General features: G+C 39.1%; 1 protein-coding gene across 1 annotated transcript in view; it reads left to right on the forward strand.

Moving 5' to 3' along the window:
* The first annotated feature begins 3,244 nt into the window (after positions 1-3,244).
* The window catches only part of SPAG16 (sperm associated antigen 16), a 286,793-nt gene continuing 263,371 nt past the window's right edge, over positions 3,245-26,666 (forward strand). Inside the window, exons 1-10 of the mRNA XM_050987617.1 lie at positions 3,245-3,290; positions 5,997-6,028; positions 6,458-6,556; positions 8,711-8,838; positions 11,973-12,110; positions 15,637-15,744; positions 16,967-17,084; positions 17,880-17,949; positions 19,447-19,449; positions 22,689-22,837. Coding sequence (XP_050843574.1) covers positions 3,245-3,290; positions 5,997-6,028; positions 6,458-6,556; positions 8,711-8,838; positions 11,973-12,110; positions 15,637-15,744; positions 16,967-17,084; positions 17,880-17,949; positions 19,447-19,449; positions 22,689-22,837 — 891 coding nt within the window. The remainder of the gene's footprint in view (positions 3,291-5,996; positions 6,029-6,457; positions 6,557-8,710; positions 8,839-11,972; positions 12,111-15,636; positions 15,745-16,966; positions 17,085-17,879; positions 17,950-19,446; positions 19,450-22,688; positions 22,838-26,666) is intronic.

A 26,666-nucleotide genomic window follows, 5' to 3' on the forward strand; every position in this document is an offset into this window, starting at 1 on the left:
AACAACACCCACCTCCTTTTTAAAAAAAAAAAATCATCTGGATTTGGTTTTTTAGGTTTAAATTACTTGTGAATCATATGAGCACCAAGACAGGAGCAAGGAAAAAAGCAGGAGTGCCCAGCAGGAGGTAGAGTACAAAGCTGATTGATTTAAGCTGTCGTGGGATCATATTTATTAGAAATCCTACTCTGTTTTTTGGAAGCACCCTATTCTGTTACATTTAAAGCTCAGCGAGGTTACTATGGCTTTGCAAATGTGACCTTTATAAAAATGACCTGGCATTACAGGTATTATTACACTGTAGTTCCACTCCTTTTGGCAATCCCGACATTTTTAGATGAAATTTCTGTTAAAGTAGCAGTCTGTCTGTTTTTGAGACTGTGTTTGTACTAATCAATTTCTCAAATCTCCTTCCTTTATTGGAAGTACCTTTGGCATACAACATTACAGCAGGAATAGAAAGCCCTGCTTTGCTCAAGTTGGGAAAGTGATTGTGCTTCCACAGCATGGCCAAGGTGCTGATGCTTCTCAAGAACAGACATTTCACTGGATACAATATTTGTGTCCATTGGAAACCTGCCTGTCCCTTCCTTCCCTGTAGAAACTTTATAGGGACTCTGTAAAATGAACACACACAAAACATGGGGATGTATCATTTCCCATTGCCTCTTACCTACCTGCAATACTCTGTGCTTGTAATGCCCACAGCTGACAAAACTTTCCTTGTAATCTTTTTTCCTATTTCAGAGTCTGTGTTACAAGTATCCTTGATGTGATTCTTGGGATAAGCCTTAGCCAAATTCTGCATGTTACTCTGTTGTTGTACAAGCAGCTGCCAGATGGCAATACAGAGAAAATACATTTAACGTCAGTCACCTCTCTGGAAGCCAGATGGCACAGCAGAAGTTGGAACAAGATGTTTGCCAACTCATTCTGGCTCCCAGCTGTGGTCCCCTGCTCCACCATGACCGTGTGGACAATGGCCCTCTGACTGTCATGGTGATAGTGCTGTTAGAGCCACGTTTTGTGCTCATTCAGAAACCTGAATTGCTGACATTGCCTCGTCCTTCCTCGAAAGCTGCGCTGAAGAACAATTAGAAATGGGTGTGTGAAAGTCAGTGGGGCAGATAATTCTTTGTTGGCCGCTTGTCTGCTGTGATGAAGTGCACATACTGAACCTTTTGGATGTGTTCCTGCAGGGGAGGGAAAGCTACTGAAAGTAGCTCATGAGGTTGTTCTGGTTTTTTAACTCAACCTGTCAAAATTGTAACTGGTTTGATTGTTGAATTCAGCAGGAGGGGATATTTTGCTCTGAATGCAAGGAGAGTCTCAGTCTTTCAGATAGTGGTATAAAGGTAAGAGTACCTGAGGCCCTTAGGCATTGAGAGCACAAGCAACGCTTCTGGAGCATTCCAGTTTGTCCAGTTCTCATAAATAACCTCTTTCAAATCCTCCACCTTGTCTGGCTGATCTATCAGGCAGATCTGGTGGAGGTACACTCCTCAGTCTTTGCTCTGTGAGAAAAGCAAACAGCCTGCCTAATGAAATGCTCAAGCTACAGCAGATGCTGCTTCCATGTCTTTCTCACGAGAAGTTATGGGATACAGTAACAGCACTGGTTGCTGCCATTTGGGAGATGATAATCATTTATAACCCAGACTGTTATGAGGCTATAAACCGGGGTGAATTGGGTGCTTGGAATTCAGCTTAGCAATAATCAAATACAAAGTATTTATGGCAGGTGGCTCTGAATGAGGTAGAGAGAAACTAGTTGGCTTGTTATGCCTTTTGAAGGAAAATGTCAGTATGATGAGGCCATTTATATAGTCACAGTGGGGTGACATAAAGAGTTTAGAAGTTGCCAGCCAAACATTGTTTTCAGACACAGCTTTAAATCTTTGTGAAATAACAATCTTTGACCAACTGACTTTTATTTGAAAGTAATCAAATAAACTCTATGGGTCCTTTACAATACTGGCAAACATCCATGTATGATGGCATTGGTTATTTTTTTTTGCTTCAACTTTTTTTCATAGCAAGTGCACTGACTATATCTGACTTCTGAAAATGGGAGCCATAGGATGTCCTGAACTAGCTCTTGTCTGAATGGAGAATACAACTTGAAAAAAAAAAAAACAACAAAACCCTGTGGTTCTTAAAATCCTTCTGGATACTTGAAAATCAGTTGGATTTGTTAAAAAAAATTTACTCTTCGCTTTTAGTTATGACTTATTTTTAGCGAATTCTCTGTATTACTGGGTATTATAGAATCCCAAAATGGTTTAGATTGGAAGAGACCTTAAAGCTCATCCAATCCCACCCCTTCCCTGGGCAGGGATGCCTTTCACTATCCCAGGTTGTTCCAAGCCCTGTCCAGCCTGACACTTCCAAGGATGGGGCAGCCACAGCTTCTCTGAGCTCCCTGTGCCAGGGTCTCATCACTCTCACAGGGAACAATTTATTCCTAACATCTAACCTAGATCTACTTTCTTGATATGGTTCTATCTTTGCACAGCCTTTCTTACCAAATCCATTACCCACTGACATTGATCTTTAACGATTCCTTAAATAAACCAAGAAGACTGAGATCCTTTTGTCCGCCACTATTAATTGTTTTCTAATCACAATCTTCCCTGAAGCACCTTTCTGAGCCCTTTTTAAGCTTTCATCACTCTTCTTCAGTTGTGGATACCATACATTTCCAACTCCTAAGAATCGTGATGCGTGTTCTCCACAAATATATGTTGCTCTCCCAAACTATTTCCTGGGAAAACTCTTGCTTTTAATCGTGAATACAGAATCTCAGGAGAGTTTGGGTCCTGAAGGGACTTAAGCAATTCGGTCCCACAGGACTTAGCTCGGCTTCCAGCTACAAAAAATGTTCCATCTGCGGAAGAAATTAGTCCTCCCTTAGGACTTTGAAGCGATTTTCCCCCTCATTTTCTGCTGTTTTTCCTTCCACTTGAGGAAGATCGGTGTGTGTCTGCCGCAGGTGCCCGCCCTGAGGGGACGCCCTGAGGGGACGCCCTGGAAGCCTCGGGAGACTCCTCGCCCTCACAGCCCGCTCCTCACAGCGCCGCTCCCACACGGGCGAGGAGCTTCGCCTGCAGTTACCAGCGCTGAATTACATGAAAGCGAATTGAATTAAACGAAATTCATTTAAATTCAATTACACTCGCGTCTCTTCCCGCCGCCGCGCGGGCGCCTCTGCTCGCGAGAGGTCGCCCCGGGCAACGCCGCGGCCATGGCGGAGGAGGCGAAGGTCTCCGAGGCGGCCTACAGCCTGCAGAGTATCCTTCTTCCTCCCCAGCCTTTGCCCCTCCATCCTCATCCTCCTGCTCCCTTGGGGGTGCCGGTTCCCCGCCTCACGGCTCCGTCCCCTCAGCGCTCCTCCCGCCTCAGCCGGGCCGGCCCCTGCACCTGCTGGGGCGGGGGGAGTTGGGTGGGGCGAGGGCAGCGTTTGGAGTGTACGGGGGAAAAGTCAAAAATCCTCCCAGCTTTTTTGGTTCTTTTTGTGAGTTGTTGCTCCTGCAGGCTGAAAAGCGGCTGAAGCCTGTCCAGAGAAGGGCAGCGGAGCTGGGGAATGGGCTGGGGCGCCGGGAGCGGCTGAGGGAGCTGGGAAAGGAGCTCATGGGGGCCCTTGTGGCTCTGCACAGCTCCCTTGACAGGAGGGGACAGCCGGGGGGTCGGGCTGTGCCCCCAGGAACAGGGACGGGACAAGGGGAAAAACAGCCACAGTCCATGCCAGGGGGTGTTCGGGTAGCGGGAAAAATTTCTTCCTTTAACGGGTGGCCCGAGAAGTGGTGGCCATAGCATCCCTGGAAGGGTTAAACAGCCCCCTGTGGATATGGCACTAGGGGACATGGTTTAGCGGTGAGCGTGGTGCTGTGTTAGCAGTTTGGTCTCAGAGATCTTTTATAACACATGCAATTCTATCAATACGTGGGATTTTGGCCCTGAAGAGGCAGTGGGGACTTGCTCACTGTAAGGTGGTGTTTGCTTTCCTGGCTGAAGGTTGGGGTTCCTGAATGCCCCTTGGAAAAGTGGGGGAATTGAATCCTCCAGTGCCTGAGCAGGAGTTACAATCCTGGCATGAAAGGCTCTTGTCACCTCTCCTGTGTTAGCTATTGAGCACTAAATGCAAAATCCCTATGGAGGGAGAACAAGGTTTGTTATTAAGACTCCCAGTCCCAATGTGCTGCTGGATGAGTTGCTCCTTTAATTTCCCACTGCAGAATAACTGCTGGGATATTCATGGTTTGTACTGAGGTTGTGGTACATAACCTCGACATAACTTTGCTGTGGCTTTTACAGCAAAAAACCCCATTCAGTTCTTTCCACATTTTAGCTGTAGCAAATTATTTTGGAAGCTTATGGCTTTTAAATGTGTCATTTTTTGGTCCCATGACCCAAATTCTGCTTTTGTCCCTAGGCCAGATGAGCTGCAGCTTTTCTCTTTTCTAGCTGTGAGCTGCAAATCAAGAGGCTTTAATGCTTTTAGAGGCTAAACAATCATACTTTAGACCCTACCATAGCTTAGTTTTTCATGAATTAAGTTGTAAGCTAATATAAAGCCAATTCTAAAAGGTGGAAGAGTGTCTTTTTGCAGTTTGTGCCTCAATTTCTACCTTACTGAATCTGCACAGCTGTTTTCAGCATGGTGTGCTTAAAAAAGCACTGCCTCAGCAGATTTAACACTGCGGAGAAATACAGTCATTTTTAAAATTAATTTCTTTGTTTTATAGTGCACCTAGCTATGATTTTTTGGAAGAAAAAAAAAAAAAAGGAGGAGAACCCCAGGATTTTTAAGTAGTATTTTAGTGTGGGCAAATTGTTTGCAATGACACATTACTTTAGACCATAGTGGATCACAAGGACAGTCAGGTCAATAGAAAATTGAGGAAAAAAAAATCCCCATTTTTGAAAGTTTATTACTTATCAGGGGGTTATGGTATTCAGCTGTTAGCCTTCCAGATGGATACAATTTATCTGAGTTTTCCTGGTGCTGTGATGCTGCAGTCTTGAATGCAGATGATACTTGTACCGATGTTTTGTGGTTTTACATTTATACTGTGAAAATTGGCAAAAGGCCTGTTTTTAGAGGAATAACTCAGATTTGGGCAACACAGCGCAAAGCTGGAAAATCATGTTGGTTTTTTTTTCTTGTTTTCTGTGTTTGAAGTACTGAATTGCCAGCTTTTCTTTTCTTTGGAAGTTAATTCCTGGTTTATTTACATGGGTCACTTGTAGGCTAACTGATTTCCTAGGGAAGCTGTCAACAGCATCTGCTAAAAACATTTCATTATTCTTTCATGGGCTGTGAGGCTAGTGGATGAAAAGATGTTTATTTGGCTTTTATTTTAGACTATTTGTAGTTATGTTTAATCAAAAGTTTGACTCTAAAGCCTTTCAAGGAACTGTAGATAATTTCCAAATGAATTTTTGAGTTTTGAAAGTTCCTCATCTTTTTATTGTAACTGTCTTGTGATTATTAAGGCATTTGCATCAGCTCTTTTAAGTGGCCCTGTGGTGTTCAGGGTTTAACCTCAGGTGTTGCTGTTTGAACTCACACATCTGAATTTGATAAAAAAATGTATTTTCTGAGAGCGTGAAACAATTTCTGCTTAGAAGGCTGTGGAAATTCTAGTGCAAAAAGACCCCTCTCAAAACTGATGATTGGCTGAGAGCACAATTGAGCTGCTGTTTTATTGTGGAACAGTGCTTGGCTTCTGAGATCTGATGAGTCAATTTTTAATGGTGTTCAAACCTGCTGGAAAAACTCAAACCTAAATTCTGTCTCTGTGCATGGAACTGGGCTTTCCTTCACCTGAAGGAAACCTGGGAAGTTGAAAGGCTTGTGTCGAGAAGAACAAGGGTGGGGGTGGTGATAGCAGATTTATAAATGGTTATTTTATGATTTTTTTTTTCAAGTTGGAATTCCTCACATGCTCCAGCTATTCTAGACTTAACTAAACCTGCAGAGATTACCATAACAGATGACGCCAAAGATGATTATCAGTATGAAGAGGTAACTTAATAAATTGATAATCTGATTTATTTTGGTAGAGTGTTCATATTTTCTTTTTACTTCATCAGTCACATATACATCCTGGGAGAAATGACACAAATCTCCTTTTATAAAGTGATGAAAGAGAGCATATCTGTTTTTCAAGAGAAGATTCAGTGTTAGTTGAATTGTTGTGTATTACCTTTATTTGACCAATAAATACTTTTTAAAGGTACAGGAATTTCTATTTAGATAAAACATCTCTTTAGATATTTCAGCTTATTTATAAAAATTATTTCACTAATAGGATTTCTATTTACATATGGCAAAATGGTGTTTTAATGAGGAGGGGATTATATTCAGCAGTTGTGATGGGAGTGGGAGCAGCTTTATTGTGAAAGAAAGATGGATAAAATGGGTTGATATCAAACTTTACATAATTCCATTTAGGTTTCAGCAGATGATGACTTCAGTCTTCCTGAAGATGATGAGGATCTGTCCAAAGCTTTGCAGACTATTGAAGAGCAGACTGAAGATGCCAAACTTATGGTAAGAGCTTCCTAAACAACCTAAGAGTCTTTAATTCAGTTGACATTAGTGGCTTGAGATTTACACACAATAGTTTATACTAATCAGGAAATATTTGTGTGGCAAAGATTGTCTCTTATTTTCTTACAAGCTTTTGGTTAAAATCAATTATGTAATAACCATAACCTGGATGATAATTTTAAGTGCTTGTGTGTATTTACTGCTTAACTTGCTTTTTCCTTGTGTATGTAATCCCATATTAAAGTTCAATGCTAGGTGCTCATGTCAGTGATCATCCAAAAATATTAAAAATTGGATGTTTTCCAAGGAAACTGAAGCAAGTTGGCCTAATGTCACTCCCAAAGTCTGGGAAAGTGCTGGGAGTTCAGTTCTGGTTTCCTGAGGTCCTGTAGTGATTCTGTGCCTGTTTGACTGAATTCATTTCTCCCTGTGTTGTTCCCTGCTCGAGCTTTGCTTCCTGAAATGGTGCTCATTGCTGGGATCTCGCTAATAAATTCTCTTCTGCACGGATGAAATGAATTCCTATCAAATTTCCATTGATTAAGGGAATCAAGCTGTGTCCCTTCTTCCAAAGCCTGGCTTTATAGATGTCTTTGGAAAACTACAAGCAACAATATTACACATTTGCCTCACTTGGAGTAAAGAAAGAAGCAAGCCAAGGGATGCAGCTGCATGTCTGCCCATGTACTCTTTGCTTCTTGTATTACCACAGTTAGAAAATAGACCTGCCTGATGTACTGGAGCTGTAGTAATGAAAATATGCTAAATATTACATTGCACTTGGCATATTGTACTAGTCATAAGGCAGTGTTACATGGCTTCTATCAGACATGTACAATCTTTGCTGGTTATATTAGGTAGGTTGGTTGGATTGAAGACAACATTTTCTGTGTTATACAAAATGGCCAAGAGATTTTTCCAGTGTTTTTATTTTATCAAGAGAAATGCCTTTATCTCCAGGTAATTTATGCACTCATGGTGAGAGAGCTGCCACTAAGGGCTTGAATAAGCCACAAATGAATGGAGTTATCAGAAATCCCTGACCTTACAGATTCTTTTATAAATGGTGGAGGAAATGATTTGCAGGCATGGCCTTTAGCATCTCTTGATAAATCTCTCAGTGGGGTTTTCTCAGTTTTGTGGTATTTTTTATACTCTCTCACCAAGATGCATGTGCAGTGCTGTAGCCTACCATGCTTGTGGAGCAGTTCCCAAAAGCCAAGACCCTCATATTTAGGTATGTCAAGTCACTGCAATCCATTTGATAGCTGAGTGAAATAAGGCCATCCCTTTGCCTGCTGAGTTGTGGCAGTCTCTCTCATCTCATTGTCTTTAAATGCTTTTTGTGGGGGAGTAGTCTCAGACTGGGTCACATTTTCCTTTTTTTCCATACCTCTTTGCATGTTGAATTCTCTCTGGGAGAGAAACACTAAGCTGTGTGTTGAGTGGGGTTGGGTGAAGGGAAGAGATTTGCATCACATCAGAAAGCTGTGAAAGGTTTTTTTTTTATTTTTCCCTGTAGTAGGACTGCTCTGCTCTGTGTTGGCTCTGCTTTTGGCAATGTGCTTGCCCCAGGAGCTGACCCTCTCTGCAGAGCTGTCTGTCTGGGTGGCTGCACATGAAGCCCTGGTGCACCCTCTCCCTGCTGCTAACACTTGTAGCAGTGCTGTCTGGCCGCTTCCTGCAGTGCATGTTGAGAGGAAAAGGACCCTTGATCTTAGTGAGAATTATTCCTGAGGGATCAGGGGATGGAGAGGAGGATCTGTCTGTCCCTCCATTGCATGCACCATTACAGAAAGCACACAAGCCTTTCTGCTGGCACCTTGGACAGCTACATTCTTCATTACATAAAGATGACTTTTACTCTGGTCAGTGACAAAAGATCATTCATCAGTTTTAATACTTTCAAGGCTCTGCCAGATGATGCCAGGTTTGGAATACCTGCTTAAATAAGGGGGGAATTGAGTTATTTCTTATAACCTTTCTCAAACCATGCCATTAGAAGGATCACTGATTCCAGTTCTGATCTGTAAAGACAGGGAGAACATTCAGGTGTACTCCAGTAAATCTGTGACTTTAGATGACTTCAGAAATAGAAAGTATGATCAGGACACTTCTCTTTTAAGTTTAACAGTTATCAAACTTTAATTTCAGGAATTTCTGTCAGTTCTGAATTCTGAGAAATTGATGTCAGACATACCTCAAGCAATGGATGACTTCTTCTGCAATTTCCTGGTCAGAATGGGAATGTCTAGAACCCTTGACTGCTTCCAGAATGAATGGTAAAATAATTTAAATGTCCATGTTGCTTTGGGAATTAGATGGTCAGGATTCAAATATTTTTGGTATTTCAGGACATTTTTTCAGAAAACTCTCGTGAGTACAAGTCCTTCTTAAATATGTAATTTTTTAACAAACAAATGTATTCCTGGTGAGAATGAAGAACCCTGGTTTAAGTAGAATAATCATAACATTTATTAATTGGTAATTTTTGGTACAGCAGTTAACAGATATGAATGTTTTTTATTTTTGCAGATTTAGTTTATACAGTAGTCAGAAGAATAATAAACTCTTGAGCTTTTGTAGATTGTAGGGGTTTTGTCCATACTTTATACAGACGTTTAAAGGGGCAACTTTGTTTAAATACACCACTTTTTTTACTGTTGATTAAAAATTACATGTTTAGAATGCTGCAAAGCTTTGGAGGAGAGCTGAATTACTTTGGAGCAAAAGATGACACTTGTCATCAAGTTCTGTTGAAATGCATGAAGTTACAGACTTGCTTTGAACCAGCAGGTTCTGTTGGAGACATTCTGGAAACACCTCTCTTTGATTAACCTTGGTCTCAGTTTCAAACATGAGAAGTTCAGAGTGGTTTTTTTAGTAAAGTCACTTGAAATTGTGTCATTTGAAAACTAGAAAAAAGTTAGAAACATCTTATTTTTTCATACAAAAGCATTGAAGCTTTTAAATTTTCTTAGAAATATTCTCAGGTATGCAATCTGTGCTCTGGAATTTGCAAGGCTCTGGTCTTACTCATCAATCAGGCATTGCCTGTGGAATGAATCATGATCTGCTTTTTGATGGCACAATGGTGGGCTGAAATGATTCCTTGGAGAAGGAGCACGTACTCCTGTGTTCTTTCTCAACCAAAGAACTGATAGGAGTGGCTGATATTAACTTTGAAGTCTAATAGTTTTAATGCTAAAAGATAATTAATATTGGGCAGATATAAATAGTGACCTTTTTATGAAGCTTACAGCTTTCTTTGAAGCACTTAAAGTCTGAATTTATATCAATGGCAAAATTCAAATTGCTTTTTAACAGAAAGGGCCTGTTAAATCCTGCACTATCTTGTAAATTCTTAGCTGTACATATATTTTTTCTCTATAAGTAATACTTCTAATTTCAGTAGCTTTACAAATGAGCTCAGCATGTCAGTGTCTAATCTTACTGTATAGAGAACTTGCTGCATTAATACCTTATTTCAAAATGTTTCATGTTGGTTTGAAATGGATAATTTACAATATTAATGAAAGTGAGAGCAGATTAGTGTACTCGGGTTCCTCATTATGTATTGGGACGACACTCTTGCTCTCATGCTGTGGTGATCAAGTACTAATGGAATTTAAAATGAGAAATTAATTAATGTAGAGAAAATTTATCAAAAGGCTGCCTTTGAAATTATTGTCTGTCTGAGATCTAAAGGTCACTTAAATTGGATCAAATTGTCAGTGTTTATTTTGGAGTTTGAGAAAACGGCATTACTCTACCCAGCTGTATAAAAATGCTGTGATTTGATTATGGTTTATTTTATGCCAAAACTCTTCTTTTTCAACGAAGTGATGAATTATTTTATAACAGTTGTAGTGATGTTTTTTTAATTATGTAGGCTGTTTTGCACATAAACTTTTTGTTCCCATTATACTTTAAGGAACTTTACAGTTAAATTATTTTTTGAATATCTAATTTTCCATTAAATTTTCCATTCATTTGTTATACAAGACTTGATAGGACTTCTGTTGTTTATTGAAGATACTGGATTGACAGCTTTTAACTCTGAAGTGCAGAGGCTGATAAGCTGTGAATTCCTGCATCTGCCAGTCTCTCCCTCCTAATCCTGAGAGCCCAGGTCATCCTGAGCTATCAGTTTATTGCAGAGCCTCTGTGCAGCTTGATTCCTTTGAAATCCAGTTTCTAGGAATTATAATGTAAAGTATACAGTAATAATGTATTATTTTCAGTCAGTCTGCACTGAGCTTTGATGACAAAATCATAGTTAATCATCTGTTCCTCAGGTTTCCAGATTCTTGGTTAATTTTTAATAGTGATTTAAGAATTATAACTTAGTAGTTCTGAAAAGCTTAGTAAAGTACCTGTGTGTGCTTGGAACTAATTTAATTTCCATGTGCAATGAAAGAAGTGAGGAGAGCAGTGTTTGGCAGTCAGCTCAGTATGGAGGAGGTCTGTGAGATTTACAGGACCAGGCTGATGAAAGATAATGAGATTTCTCAGTGCTGTTTGGTGGGTGGTTTTCCATTTCTGCTGCATGCACAAAAACATTCACTTCCAGTCCTGTCCTTACACAAGGGTGGAGTGAATTTATCGATATTAATTGTGTTTCATGTCAATTGTCTGTCAGAATTTTGAGCTCTGCTGGAGTTGAGGAGCATCAGTTATCCATGTTTGATCAGTCTTTGTGCAGATACTTGATAGTTTTCATGAAGTGTGGTCAGGGCATTCAGTGGAGAAATGTTTCCTGAATTTCTGCCATGAGGCTGCCCTTATCTGCAGTATTTCTGATAGGAATTGTACCAGTGCATCAGTCACTGTTTGGAGGAAAGAAAAAAAAACCCCAAGCTTCTTTCTTAGTGTTAAAGCCTGTTCCTACAGTAATTTACTTAAGAAAATAAAGTGATGATAGAATGAATTTTACTCTGGACATATTCAGATGAATTTTTCAAAAACCTTTCATCTGCTGGTGGTGAATGTGACAGCTTAATTCAGAGGGATGAGCATTCCAAGAAACAGCCTCAGAATGCAAATACGTAGCTGGCTGTAGGAAGTCATTTGGACAGAGATACTAACATCCACCTTAGTTTTTTTGGAGCATGTTAAGTAAAGGTTGCTTTTATTTTAGAAATGCTTTTTGTTTCAGCAGCGTGATTATTGATGAATGATATTGGTGATTATAAAAATCATACTAAACACTATCTCCTATACCTGGGTATAAGCAGCAGATCTGAAATCTGAAGAAAGTAATCACCAATATCATTTTCTGAGTGCTTTAAGATGGTAAATATTGCTGTGATTCTAGTTTAGGTAAATGGTGGCACGAGAAGGAAACCATGAGTGAGGTGAGGAAATGGGAACATGCAATAAAATAAATAAAATAAATGTATTTCTTTTCTCCCAGGTATGAGCTGATAGAGAGAGGTGAGTTAAGAGCTGATGAGGCTGGGCTGGTTCCTGACGTTTACACTCGCAATGAGCAACTCGAGACTGAGAATCTGAGCCTGAAGAAAGATCTGGAAAACTACAGACACAGTGTCAAGTATGTTGTTTGATTTGATTGAAACTTCTATATGTGGTAGTAGAGGGCAGGTAAAGTAAACCCAAATACGTAGTGAAAAGTAGTAAGTTCCTGTTTGTTATGCTGGCCACACAGACTTTTGCTTCTAGGTGACATTTATAATTAAAGTTCAAGTTTTTCTGAGTTCTGTTAGAAATGTAAATCTTAATTTCTTTTATTTGTATTTACTTGGCCAAAAATAATTTTCAGTATCCAGTAATCATAACAAATTACTACAGAGATTCAGGAGAGCCTAATAGGTAGAACTAAAAAATAAATTGTTATGTGCATTTTATATTCCAGTACTATAAATTACATCTACCACAAACCTTCAGCATAGGGAAAAAATCACTATACATTTATTCTTCATTTTTTTAATTACAAAAAATCTATCACTCTGGGCCTGGTGGTAATGGTGTGTCAGTGTAAATTACCATCATTGATTATACTGTGTGTACATGGTAGTAGTTTATTCTACAAGTCTGCAGTACTTCAGTCAAGAGAATTAAAATACTTAGGCTACAAAATGGAGAGATGTAGTCATGAGCCCTATGGCACATGGCCTTTTCTGGGGAGTGGTGTGTTTGCACTTGTGTGTTCATTGAGGATGCACTCTGAGACCTAATGATGCACTCACTTCAGGTTTGCCAGTGTGTGCTTTGAAAACATGGGACTGTAAAGTTTAATTTCATCTCTTTGATTTTCCTCAGGACTGCTCAAGTTGCTAATTTTCATTTAGGTTGTTCCTTTCTATGAAAAAAAACCAAAATTATTCAGATGTTAAATAATCATTGCTGCTGATAATGATAATTAAATTATTTTCTGATTGTATTGATTTATTACATTTTAAATTAATGAATTAATTGGCCACAGTCAAGTAGTTTATTAAACAGTGGCAACAATCAAGTCAGATATGTGTAGTCTAAATATAATAATGCATGAGGAGACAGACCATAGAGAAAACATTTCCTTTTTTTAATCTGCAGCTTCTTTGGACAATGGGCACTCAAAGACTGTGTCTCATTTGAGTGGGGGAGAGTAAGAAGCAGCCATGCACAGTAAAAGAAGGAAGGACAAAATGTGGCCCTCATGAAACTTATCCTTGACAGTAGTAAATTCATTGAGCTTTATTTTCTTTTTTTCCCCACCTTTTTTCTCTCTTCCTCCCCCTCTTCACCCCTCCTATGTAGCAGAATGTGCTGTAACAAAATAACCTGAGTGGGTTATGACATGTTAAGAGTTTTCCTGGGTTTGTTGTATTGTTACATGATTATTTAACAATATAAAGCTCAAACTCATTTCACCACAGTCTGAATGAACTGGGTTTTTTCCCCACAAGAATATCTTGTTACTCCATAGGGTGCCAGAAAAGTTTTTACAGCAGCTGTCTGGTTAAAAGGCTTAAGATGACATGATAATGTGCAAGCAGGAGCAAGCAGGAGAGGGAAAGGAGTGCTGGTATATTGGGTAGCTACAGGCTCCCTGTTAGATAAAACCCAACACTCAAGTTCAGTCCACAAACTGAAACTGGGCCCTGCTTTTTTCCATTCTGGTGTTTGCTGGAACCTAAAGCAGCAACACTCTGGTGGCAGACAAATGGCTCACATCACTGGTTTGGTGTTGCAGAGAGAGCCCTGAGATTCAGGGCAGTTCTGTGAGACACAGATTCTGTGGGAGCACATCTGTTCCCTGCTGTTTGCTCTTACACCCTGCAGGTGTTCTGCATGTGCCTTGTGAAAACTCTGCTGAAACCAGACCCCCCCTTTGTCCACTTGCAGGGGGAGCTTTATGTCCATGGTCTGTCAGCTGTTACTGGGTGCAGTACAGGCAGGTTGTCCTGGATTGTCATTTCCAAACCAAGACCCAGGTGTAAAACTTGCTCTGTGCCACCAGTACTCTGTCACTGCTTCCCTTTCCAGCCTTTCATTTCAAATAGCTTTCAAAGATCCCACTGATGCTAAAATTCAGCATTTGAATTTTTGTATATGACATTCATGTCATATACATTGCTTTGAATCATCTATGAATTTAACCTGTTTCTGAAATAATTGAAAAGTGTGAAATTGAGCATTTTTGCTGTACTGGGCTGCAGTGTTCTTTTATGCCTTTTGGATCAACCCTGCTCATAATACTCTGTACTAAATCCAGTTTGTGTACTGACTGCTAACAGCATTTTTTCTTGTTCCTACATTCAGTAACTTGAGTCACTCCTTTGCTGTGGTAAAGTAAATATTCCAGCAAAGAGAATGACTCAGAATGCCTGAGAGCACGGGAGAAATGCTGATTGGACTGGTTAGAAACCAAGGATTTGTGAGCAAGGGAAATCCTGTATTTTACTCTGTGGATTACTCAGAAAGCACTGATTGAGAGCTGCAGTGCTGTGACATGTATTTAAGGAAAGCTTTTAATTACAGTTGGTATTTCTGAGCTCGGTGCTCTTGATGGCCATCTTGCAGAAATGAGATGTTATTTGGGACTTAGGCAGTATGGGGGCCCAGGATAAATGACTGTAAACCAATTACCTCCTGCTTTAATGGTGTTTAGCAATTGGTGGAAGACATTTAGTGTCTAGAAACTAACTGTAATTCTATTTTGGGTATTTTAATACAGTATTTACATGATTGCTTGCAAGCAGGGGGGCAAATTGAGTAGATTGCAGGCTGTTGGTTAGATTTCACTGTGGTGTTTCATTATTTAAAGAGAAAATTATAGTTAGCTTCATTTCCTCTGTATCATGAGCATGTATTTTTTATAGCTTGTGCAATGTCTGAAGGCATCTTGATCTCTCTGCATACATTAAAAGAAATAAATATCAGCATAATCCTTTTACTCCAAAACTAAGCATAGTTATTACCTTATGGTTTGAATACACTTTTAATCTTTATTTTAAAATTGTTTCTAAAAATGACCATTCTAAAAATGACCATTCTTGATTTACTAAGGGGTGTTGTTTTCTGTCCTTTTGCTGCCTGCTCTCACACCAGGGAACACCTGGGGACAGGTTACAAACATGATTGAAGAGAGCCTAAAACAGTTGTGGCCCAGCTTTTTCCAGAAGGCTCTCCAAATCAATCTGCAAGGCAACAATACAAATGTGATGTAAATATTTTTTTTAAATGAGTATTTTCAGTATATTTTCAGTATTATCAATACACTTTAACATAGAATTTTAAACAAGAGGATTGATTTTTGTACCTCCACGAGACTCCTTGTGCTTAACATGAAGTTGACCTCAACTCTGAGATTTATAATGTCAGAATTTTTATGGATTCTGTGTGTAGGATCTGAGGGAAATGGAAGAGTACCCATGGATTTGAGCCTCAGCTGGCACCAAAAGGACCTCAAAAATACATATTCTCCAGCACAAATTGTACTACCAAGATCTTCCAGCTTAGCTACAGTAGACCTGTGCAGATCTGAAAATTAATTCCATGTGTAATCAGCATACCTTGATGCAGTTCAGAGGAGACTGACACTGCTGCCCTGCATTTTCTGTTTTTACACACAGCAAAGTAGAAGAGGCTCTCCTAAAAATGGAGAAAGAACGAGACTTCCATCGAATGCATCACAAGCGAGTGCTCCAGGAGAAAAACAGGCTGGCTTGTGACTTGAAAAGGTACAAAATGATTTGAGTTGCTATACATGTATTATTAAATGTAATGTTTTGAATTGCCTGTTCATGAGATAACCCTAAGGAATCTGAAGTGAGTCTAGCTGCATTTTGGTATGTTCTGGTAAGCAGCAGCTCCATGTGACCATCGTGCCACTCAGATCAAAGAATTTCCAATGATTTAGTTTTGGTGGATTTTCTCTGATGCAATATGCATTAATGAATACATAGAATTTCTAATAGTTGGAAACAAAAATGAGTTGGTTTTTTTAACCCAGATCTTTTGGCATAAATGGGTGGTGATTTCTGTTTTTGCCCATTTTAAGGGTAACTGATATCACACCAAGTTCAGAACCTTTGCATTCCTGATTCTCATAGTTGGCATCTTCTGTCATCTTCAACTTTCAGTAAGAAACTTGCTATGTTGCTTTGGTTGCAAATAAGCCCAAACCAGTCCATTGCTGCTGAGTTATAATGATTTCATTTCTAAATAGGAGCTGAGTTTAAAATCTTTTCTTTGCTCGTATTTTAAAATAACTCTGGGGAGAGGTTTACACCTGCAGCTCCAGTCCTTTCCCTGAGTTCTGGTATTGTTATCCATCAGTGCCTGTAGTAGCAGCTCTGTGTTCTACATCCCCACCCTTGGAATGCATGCAAGGGAGCACTCTGCACTGATTTCTCCTCTGTGACTCAGCATTTTGCAGGATGCAGTGGTTCTGGAGCTGGTGGTGTCACATATTTCTTGTCTGAATCTTAGTCTGGCTGAAGAATTAAAGTGCATAAATATTCACAGTGTAATGTTTAGTGAAGAAAGAAATCAGGATTGTATTATGACTGGGTTGTCCAGATGAGGATCTTATTTGGTAGTCAGATAACAGCTGTAGTTCTCTTTCTTCCATTGAAATACAATCCATCTGTAAGAAAACAAATTAGCCAAAATTAATGTGCACTGTGTGTATGAAGGATTAACAAAAGGACAAAATTGGATGGGTCTTTTTAAGATGTGACCAAACAAGCTGTGAATCCTCTTATTCAGTCATGAAATTTTTTTTCTCCTTTGTTGTGGTATTGCAGTTGGTTAGTTACATACTAAACAGCTTTGCTGTCTCCTCTGTGTTGACCTTTTGGTAATTTTACTCATTTGTTTGGGGAGGGGAATAGTTATGCAGACATAAATTTCTGATTTAACTCATCTGTGAGGAATAATTTTTCCTCCTCTTGCTCCCAGGCTGAAGGCACATTATGCATCCTATGAACCAATGCTGAAGCAGATGTCAGAAAAATACCAGAATTCCCTGACACAGAAAATGTTAACCAGTTTGGAGAGGGACAAAGCAATGGGGAAGGTAAAAATGTAGTGAATACCACTTGCACAGCTGTGAGGAAGCTTCTGGTTTTTACTTTGGTAAATACACAGGATCTTTCTGGTAAAGCTTAGGCAGTGTTCTGAAGCAGAGTATTTTGTGAGTTTGATGATTTGGTGAGATATCAGCAGTGGAAGTATGTGAAACATGGTGCCACAGAGTCATGGATGTCTGTGTGTCCTTGCTCAGTGCAGCTCTCCATGGGCCAGCAGTGTGCAGCAGGTGGGATATTCACACACATTCCCATGCTTCCATCTATGCCTTTGGAAGGAGCTGATTTTAACTTCTTTCCTTACTGTTTATTATTTTATTATTTCCCTAAATCTACCCAGGAGTGACCTGCTAGTTTAGAAAAAACTACATGAAGAGATCAGAGACAGTTTTTCTGTCTTAAGTGGAATATTGAAACATGATTTTTTTCTTCTCCAATCTTACCTGATGTATACAAGATACTCTGGCCCTTTGACAGGAAAACTGTCTCTGATCTCTTCATGTATTTTTTTCTAAACTCAGAAATAAAAGAAGTTAAAATAAGCTCCTTCCAAAGGCACAGATGGAAGCACGGGAATGTGTGTGAATGTCACACCTTGCTCTGGGTCTTTCCAAAATCTTGAATTAGGAGTTATGTTCATAACTTAGAGACAATAATCAAGAGCTAAAAATTACAGATGGAATTGATGAAGAACACTAGCATGAATTCTGTGTGTTGTGAACAGACACTTCAAAAGTAATGTTTTCACATTTCTTCCTCTTGTTCTTTTCTCTTTTTAAACTTAGGTTACAGGTTTGCAGGCTGCGTTAGAAAGTTTGGAGTATGGATATGCTAAGCAGAGCTCTGAGGCAAAAGGTAAAATATTCCCATCACCAGGCTCAGATTGGTTATGTTTTTTTTTTTATTTTTGGTTGCTGTGATGCATCTCAAAATATGGTGTAACAGTAAATCCAAAATACTTGCACTGTGTTTTATCAGCTGACCTGGTCTGAGCAGCAGGTTTATCACTTGAATATTTTATTCTGAAGTGTATTCACTAAAGAGAGTGAGACTGCTGAAGGCAATATGGAATATCTGAGTAACTTGGAAGGACTTTGTCCTAGAAATCTATTTGTGACTGATTTTGCTACTGTATCTGCTGATATTCCTTTTTTGTGTGTGTGCATGTGTTCTTTCCCAGCTCACCCTTCAGAAAATATCCATTGTGGTCTGGAAACATTTTGAAAATCCTGCTATTATGAAATCCAGACTCTCATTCTTACAGAAGATTGCTGAGATGATAGAATACCTGCTGGAATAGTATCTGTATGGTACCACACTACTCCCCTGTGTAATTTTCACATTATTTTTTCTAACTCCATCAGGAAAACCCTAGATTTCCTAAGTAAATGAGGCTCATGCTGTCACATTCTATAACAGCATCAATCCACTAATAACTTTGAACCTATTTTTCAATTGCAGCTACATTGGATAGTAAGATAATTTCAAAGAAAACTGGTTGCCTAAATTCTCCTGAAAATAAGTGAGATGGTGCAAAAGGGATATGGTGAGCTCCATCCTCTGACAACACATGTGAAGGGGATGTGGCACCTGCCTTAGTCATGAGCAGAACTCCCATCAGGAGAATTGTTTACTTAAAATTAGGGAACCCTACAAATACTGAACAACTTCCAGGTGAAGAATATGTTCCAATTATGGCAACTCCAGTATCTATTTGTTTTGTGGTTTGGGGGTTTTTTTGGTTGGTTTCCCCCCATGTGTTAAAGCCCAAACTTCCTTTGGCACTTGTGATACACCCCTGGTGAAAAGCCTTTGAGTCACCCCAGCCTTTGACAATCAAACTTCATTAGTTCCCATATTGATGGAATTATTGCCATTGGGTCAAGTTCCTCTGGAAAACACAAGGCTGAGAAAAAAGAATAGTAGGCACATGAATTTATTTTGGGTTTTTTTGGTGTTTGGAGTTGGGGATTTTCCCCATGCTCATGTTTTACAGTGTGGATGGATCTGTCTCCTTTTCATATTAAACATAATTTCATTTGTTGTTGGATTCTAAAAACACTCTCTGGCTGTTCAGTCTTATTTATTCTCCAGAAATCTTGAGAGCACTTTGTAATACCAAGAAGTGACAAGCAAGGGAGCCATTTGATAAATAATTATATAAAAAATCCCTTGTCAGTCTCCAACACAAATTAAGCTCATCAACCACCCACATGCTTCTACAAGTCTTAATTTGCTTCATATCTTGAGTATCATAAATTAATCAGTATTTCAATTTATTTTGTTTCAGTGCCTTGCCCTCTAATCCCACATAATTTTTATTGCCCTCTGTAGGTCATAGTCATGTCTCAGTGGGTAATATTGTCTCTTTAAATTATTTTGTGCTGCCTCTTGAAAGGTGATCATATTCTTACTTGTGAGAGAGCATAACCCTGAGAAATGGGGATTTCTTGTGGGTACTGAAGAAATGTTTGCCTAATTTTTCTCAAAATTCAGATTGCTGTTGGAGTTGGAAATCTGAGCTGCAAGGAGACTTCCAGCTGCACTTTTCAGGCTGCTGGGCTGACTTCTGTGCATTGGGATGCTTGAGTTGGAGGACAGTGCAGAGCCAGAGTGGCAGATGATCCTTGGCCAAGCTGAGCTGCCCCTCTGGCAGGTGTCTGCTTTCCCTGCAGGGCAGAGCCTGGGGGAAGGAGGAGGGCTCTGTCCAGCAGCAGGGGATTGTCCTTCTCTGCTCCTCAGGCTGCATTTGTCCCACATCCTGATTTGGCTGGGACACACCTGGAATGCTGGCTTGGCAAGAGGGCACTGAGAGTGCCTTTGAATTAGTTTTGGATTTGCTGACCTGGGAGGTTCTGCACATCTGCTCCAAGAAAGCAGGAGAGGAACTTTTTACAAGGGCATCCAGTGGCAGGACAAGGGGGAATGGCTTCATGCTGAGAGATAACAGGTTTAAATTAGGTTTTAAGAAGAAATTCTTCCCTTTGAGGGTGGTGAGGCACAGGGTGCCCAGAGAAGCTGTGGCTGCCCCATCCCTGGAGGTGTCCAGGCCAGGCTGGACAGGGCTTGGAGCAATCTGGGATGGTGGAAGGTGTCCCAGCCCATGGCAGAGGGGATGGCCATGGCAGTGGATGAGCTTTAAGGCACCTTGCAGCCCAAACCATTCAGTGATTGTGGGTTTGGTTTTAGTTTGGGGCTGGTTTTTTTTTTTTTCTCTCAGTCATATAGTGCAGAATAAAGAACAAAGGGGAACTTCTTATTATTCACAGTAAGTTTGCATTGTAAATTTCTATCTGGCAGCTAGGTAGAAAAAATTAACAGTACTTAATTTTAGGGCAACTCTTCTTGACTTTATTGCTCAGGCATTTGATGTGGGAGCTTTCATCCTGCTGCATTTCAAGCAATTGAAGATAGCATCCACAATACAGAGCATGTAATTTATTTACTAGCAGTTTTTGCTGTCTCACTGTCAGGCTGCTATTCAGCTTTGTACAGAAATCCTTCAGAAGAACATCTAATAATTTTTAAGACACCTAAAGAAAGCTAATTCTTGCCTTGCTTGTTTCAAATTGATATGAAGGACATGTGATAGTTGGAGAGGAACTAGTTAGCAATTATTTTTAGGACTTTGTTATCCCATGGGCTGGTTCTCTCTCTCTGATACCCACTCAGAAATCAGCTCTGGAAAAAAATTGTACTTTGAGTTCAGATTACTTTTTAAAAAGTAATGGATTTTTTTTTCTTTTAAAGGAGATTTGCATTAAAAACTGGTTGTGTTTTAAATCTGATCCTTCCTGATATGGTAGCAAGATCATAAATAGAGAGAGCTAATTATCAAAGTGAGAGAGCAGGTATTTTATTCAGGATATTGGTGTATACTTACAGTGCTTGCACTCTTCCTTACAGATCAAAACAGTGTTAAGTGCCGCTCTGAAAAAAACCCTTTTGCCTGCAGGGGTTTAGCAGTGTTGACTGTGGCTGGCTTATAAACCTAAGTGAGCACTGCTATGGCAGCTGGTTCTAAACATGTCCTAAAACTGCTCCTTGCTCTTCTTGTATTTTCTAAAAACAACAGCTGCTTATTTATTACCCAATTATATTCAGAAGTTGAACTCAATGAGTTTCTTTACTCATGGTTGAATTAACTCATTGCTAAGACTGTTAACTGTGCTTTTCCTTTCCTTGATCTGATGCAATTGCAGTTGGAAGGTCATGCAAAAAGAAATTTAAAATTAGCCTGGCTGTGCCCATTCCATGTGCAATGCAATTAGAATAGAAAATCTTTGAACCTAAGCTGCTGACATCTAAGTGCAACAGTTCTTTGGAACTCATTCTTTCTTTTTTTCATAGTTCCTGACTTTTAAAGCTCCAGAACTGTCAGAACACTGTTGCTTTGTAGGTTTGGGTATCTCAAAAGGACCAACAAACCAACTCCTCTGTGAGCAGCATGGTAGTGGATAGCAGTTACTAAGAGAGTAGAAGGTTTTAGACTTCCAAACCAATTTTGCTGTTTACTTTTCCTCAGAGAAAGTTATTATTCAGGATATCTGTGACAGTAGCTTCAACTTTTAAAACACTGAGAATACAGAAATACTGAAGTTTTTTTAATCCAGGCATAGTTCTTTCCACCAGTTCCAGTTGTACTCAGGTTGGATATACAGGAAAGTTTTGTGTTTGCTCTGATTTTTTTGCTTCAAGGGTGGAGGGAGTGTTTGGGTTTTTTTTTTCCCTCTGCTTTAAGCCATCAGATTTGCATTTTGTTGTAAAGGTCTTAATAAAACCATTTTACAAGAGCAATAATTTAGAAATGTGTAATGTGAAGTACATTTCTTTCAGTCTGGATTTTAAATGTGTTCTTTCAATCAGAGATTTTTTTTCCAAAGAACTGAGGGATGTAAATGCCCAAATCCTGTTGGAAATCATGATTAGATTCTTTTTCATGTACATATGTGCATCCAACAGAGCTCTGCTCCAAGATACAGGTACCCCAAAGGGCTGTGTTTGGATCTGTGGGAGCTGCCAATGCAAAGAGCAGTGTCCTTTCTGCCACGTCATGGCAGATGCCTTGTGCTCAACTCTTCATCCTATCCTTTCCAACCTTTGATGGTTTCAAGCTGTGTTATCTGCTGAGGATTTCTTTGCTGAGTTACCTGTTCATCAGGAATTCCTTGTTTGAAAGGTGGGCAGGCAGAAAGTACAGGGAAACAAAAGGAGTTGTGGGCTGGAAATCAGAATATTGAATTGGTGGTGCATAGTGGGTAGATGCAGTGAGCTGATGTTTCCTGTGGCTCTGAGGGATGTCAAAGAATGCATCCATTTTCCTGGGACTCCCTTTGTACTGTGAGATTATTGCATTTTTGGGGCCAAGTCTAGGCTACCCTTTAGATCAGATGAAATAATTTGTGGAGCAGAGATACACCTAGCCCTGGAATACCTTCTATGGATGGCACAGTAATCTGAATATCTGCTTATTTCAAGTGGTGTTTCTTTGAGAATTTCACATGTCTGACTAATATTAAGGAGATTGCTTTTTATTTACTCTTCTGGAAGCTTTCTGATGATTTTTTTTTTTTTTTGGTTTTATCTTATATCAGGCTGTGAGTGTACAGAGAAGAAAGAGTTTGAAGGTCCCACCCAGAAAGCTCTTCGGGAAGCCAGGCAGAAAAAATTCCTGGTTGTTGCAAGCTCTCCCTGTGATCCAGATGAAGAGGCAGAGAAGAAGATGAGCAAGAGAGATCTGAAGGTACTGTGTTCTTTCCAGCTGTAAAAATCAGTCCTCTTTACACAGGTGAAAGACACCTGTCCAATGGGATTAAAAGAAGTCCTGCTTAGCTGGAGTAAATAGGACAGGTAGGTAACAAGTTTAGGGTTTTTTAATCCAAGTTTCTATCACAATTAAATTTTCAGGGAATTACAGGAACTCTGATTAATTGAAGCTAGCAGTCTACATTTTGAGAATCCAGTCCTAGCAGAGGAGGAGCACTGGCTGGAAAGGCTTCTTGCTCTGTTGTGTTTCTTTTGTAGCTTGAGAAATCTTGATGTGTTCCATAATGTTGTAAACTTTACCAGCATTTCATTCTGTTCCAGCTGGGACTAAAATATCTGCAAGGCTAAGGACAAAAAACTGAATTTCCTAATAGTCAGAGCTTCTAAATCTGAGTATGCCAGTGTGAGTTACTGCTTCAGTTTGGAAGTTGTGCAAAATCAAAATTAATTCCTGACTGAATATTTTTTTTAATATGGGAAAGAATTTTTACTTTATTCCTATTATTTTATTTATTGAGGTTGAATTTTGGAACTACATAACAATGCTTTTTTATTTTTCCAAATTAGGGTAAACATTGTAATAGCTAAAATTTCACTGCTCTATTTTTGTTTGAGAACTACAGTTAGAGTTTAAACTGTGAGGAAGAAAGCTTTAGTGCATGATGATACAGTCAGAAGCAAGCTCAGTCTTTCCCTGTCTCCACACAAATATGTCCATGGTAATTAATTTTTGCAGGTTTCTGTCTGGCTTTGCAGCAGCATTTCATCTGTTTCATGTTGGCAGTGCACCTCTCCACAGACAAAAATACCATTTTAGTTCTGTTTTCATTCTTTTTCCTGCTCCTGAGCCCTCAAATAAAAAAACCTCTATCTGTCTGTACCTCTTCTGTTGCTTAGTGAAACATTTTTCACCGTGTATAACAAATATTTCTCCATCCTGTCCCCACACCTATTAGTATCTGAGGCAGGTGCCAGTCAGTCCATCTCCACCTTCCCTGATTTTCATGCAGTGCTGGAAAACTTCCATGCTAGACCCTTAGAGGTACCTCCTCTCTTCACTCTGACTTGTGAACAGATACAATTTCATAATCCAAGAAGAAATCATTTTTGTGTTTCTGTTTCTACTGAAGTCATCAGGATTTTTATGGAAAACTTCAGCAGAGTTATGTTTCACCCCCAAAATAAAAACTCTGCACAGGTAGTGTGCCTGTCTGGCTCTTGTTCTTTGAAATTCATGAGCTCAGTTAGTTGACTGGTTCTGGCAAGCATCTGTGTTTTTACAGATCTTATGTTTCCCAGAGGAGTCCCACCAGAGGCCCTGATGTCTTTATTTAATCAATGGATTAGAAAACTGGGCTGCTTCCAGAATTAAGGCATCAGAAAATATGGGCATGTTTGAATTTTCCATGGCTAAGCAATAGTCTAAAACTTTAGGTGTGAGATCAGCATCTCTTCCAAATGTTGTTTTTCACTTCCCATTTCCTGGATCTATTATTTCTAAACATTTCCTTTCCCCAATAAAGGATTCCAGCTTGGATAGTGCCTGTCAATTGCTGCTTAGTATGTAAGAAATAAATGACAGAGGGAATGATGAATTCCAGAGTGCAAAGAGGTGAGTTAAAATTGTGTTTAAAACAGAAGAGACAGAGCCCTGTCCTGTAGGGCACATTTATTGAACTACAGTTCTAATCCAATGTAGTGAATTCAAATAGTGTGTTCTAATTCAAGTGTTTAGGTGTCTTAAGTATTTGTTCCCATCAAAAAGGTGAGGTCTAAAGGACAGTTTTCCCTTCCTTAGGTGAATTTCTGTGATACTTGGAATCAACCTTGTGTGGTGTCTCATCTCCTCTGACCTATACCAAAAAATCTTTTCAGTTCTGCTGTGTGTTATGTAACTTAGAATGATTCAATGTGAATGAACATGAAAAGTGTTCCATAAGTCATTTAAATGTTTTCTTGGGAAGGATGAAATTGATTTATACTTATTGGGATTGTGATTCATTTAAATTCTGTTTATATCACAAAGGTAGTAGGAGTCAGAGCATGAATTTGGTCGGTTCCATGGAGGTTGGTGAGGAATGTATAGAAGAAATAAATGCAATTGAAATCCTGCATTCACAACAAAATAGGAAAAAAGAGAACAGAAGATGTGAAAAATCTAGGTACAACTCACTGTCTAGTATTGTCAAGGCTGCTGCAGGAAATGTAAGTGAACTTTTAAAGCTTACAAAGTTTAGAGTGAACATGTTATAGTGAACATGTTATCCAATTTATAAATTCAGGCACTTAGATTATATCCCATTCAGTAAAAAGCCACTATACTGTCATGAGATTGCATCCTTGAGACAAAATGATAAATGTTTGTATTACCTGTACTGTTAGACAGCAGGGAGCTATGGTGATGGCAATGATTTAACATCTCTCCTGTGTCTGTGGCTGAACAGTGATCTAACAGATGCCTGTGCTTTTAAGGAGATGCAAATATGAGTCATGGCTGAGCTCAAACATTTACTTCAAGGACAGACATAGATTGTGTTACTGCAATATCCTGTAAAAGCTGGCATGTCATTTAAAACACAGAGTCCCTTTGGTGTGGAGTTTATCACTGAAACAGTGCTAAAGCAACAGGATTTCTTGTTCCTAAAACAATGCATTATCCTGATTTTCCAGGCTTTGTTATGAGACTGAATTAAACTGGAGTAACAGACAATTAGTCTGAACTATTTACACATCTGGCCCTTAATAAGCCAGTATCAATAGAGTAAGTAGTCACAGATTAAGAATGTGCATAGAGAACTACTTTAAACATTTAAATTAATTAAAATGCACTCACAGGTCATTAAAATTGTAGAGAACCTTTGATAATGTGAATTTCATTATGCTCTTGAAAACTTTCCTATTTTTATTCTCTCAGATTCCTTTCAAAGTACATTCTATGTTTGATTGCTTTTAAAAGTAATCTTAGCAGGACAATTGCAGCTTCCTCATGTTCACTAAATTATATTTCTACATGTATTACAACCCAGTTTAATTTTCTCAAGTTTTACTTGCTGTAAAACTTTATCTAAAGGTGTGTTGGACATTTCTGGAGTTAAGAAATTATCTGTTTCTGTAGAACAGATTTTGCAATTATGGCCATTGTGTATAATAAAAATAGAGAAGTAAAATCCAGAAATCATACAGATAAAGCTTTTGTAGTTAATAAGACCTTGGGTTAAAATATCACATGGGTACATGTATTACACTGAAATTTCTCCTGAGTTCTATGGGAAAAAAAGGAAAAAATTTACAAGAACTGCTGTTCCTGTGCTCTCAAGTAGAAGGGGAGATGAAACCAAGTGATTACTTAATTAGATTATTGAGTTTGAATATAAATTAGCACAGGTGTATTGGGGACAGGATTGGAAAGATGGTCCCAAAGTAGTTAGGAAGGGTCATAAATGAAACAGACAATGACTTTGTGTTTGTAATAATGTGGCTGAGAAAGCACTGCTTGATATTCAGAAGAGAGGAGGAGATAATAGTGGGAATGCTTATTTCTACAGCCGTTCCCTGGGATAATGAAACTGCAGACATGGAACTAAGAAAATTGATACAAGTTCCCCAAATATAAGACTGCAGCCTAGAGAAAGGAGAAGAAAATATAATGTCTGTCTTTCAAATGAGATCAAAAGTAAAAGCTAAGAAATCATAGACTAGATACTATAACTTGCATTCCTTGGGAAGCTGGCAGTGTATAACTGAAATTTTACTCAATATCTTCAAGAAAGCAGGGAAAGAATTAACTGGAAAAATGGGTTTGCAAG

Source organism: Serinus canaria (assembly GCF_022539315.1).
Source record: "Serinus canaria isolate serCan28SL12 chromosome 7 unlocalized genomic scaffold, serCan2020 HiC_scaffold_29, whole genome shotgun sequence".
NCBI lineage: Eukaryota > Metazoa > Chordata > Aves > Passeriformes > Fringillidae > Serinus > Serinus canaria.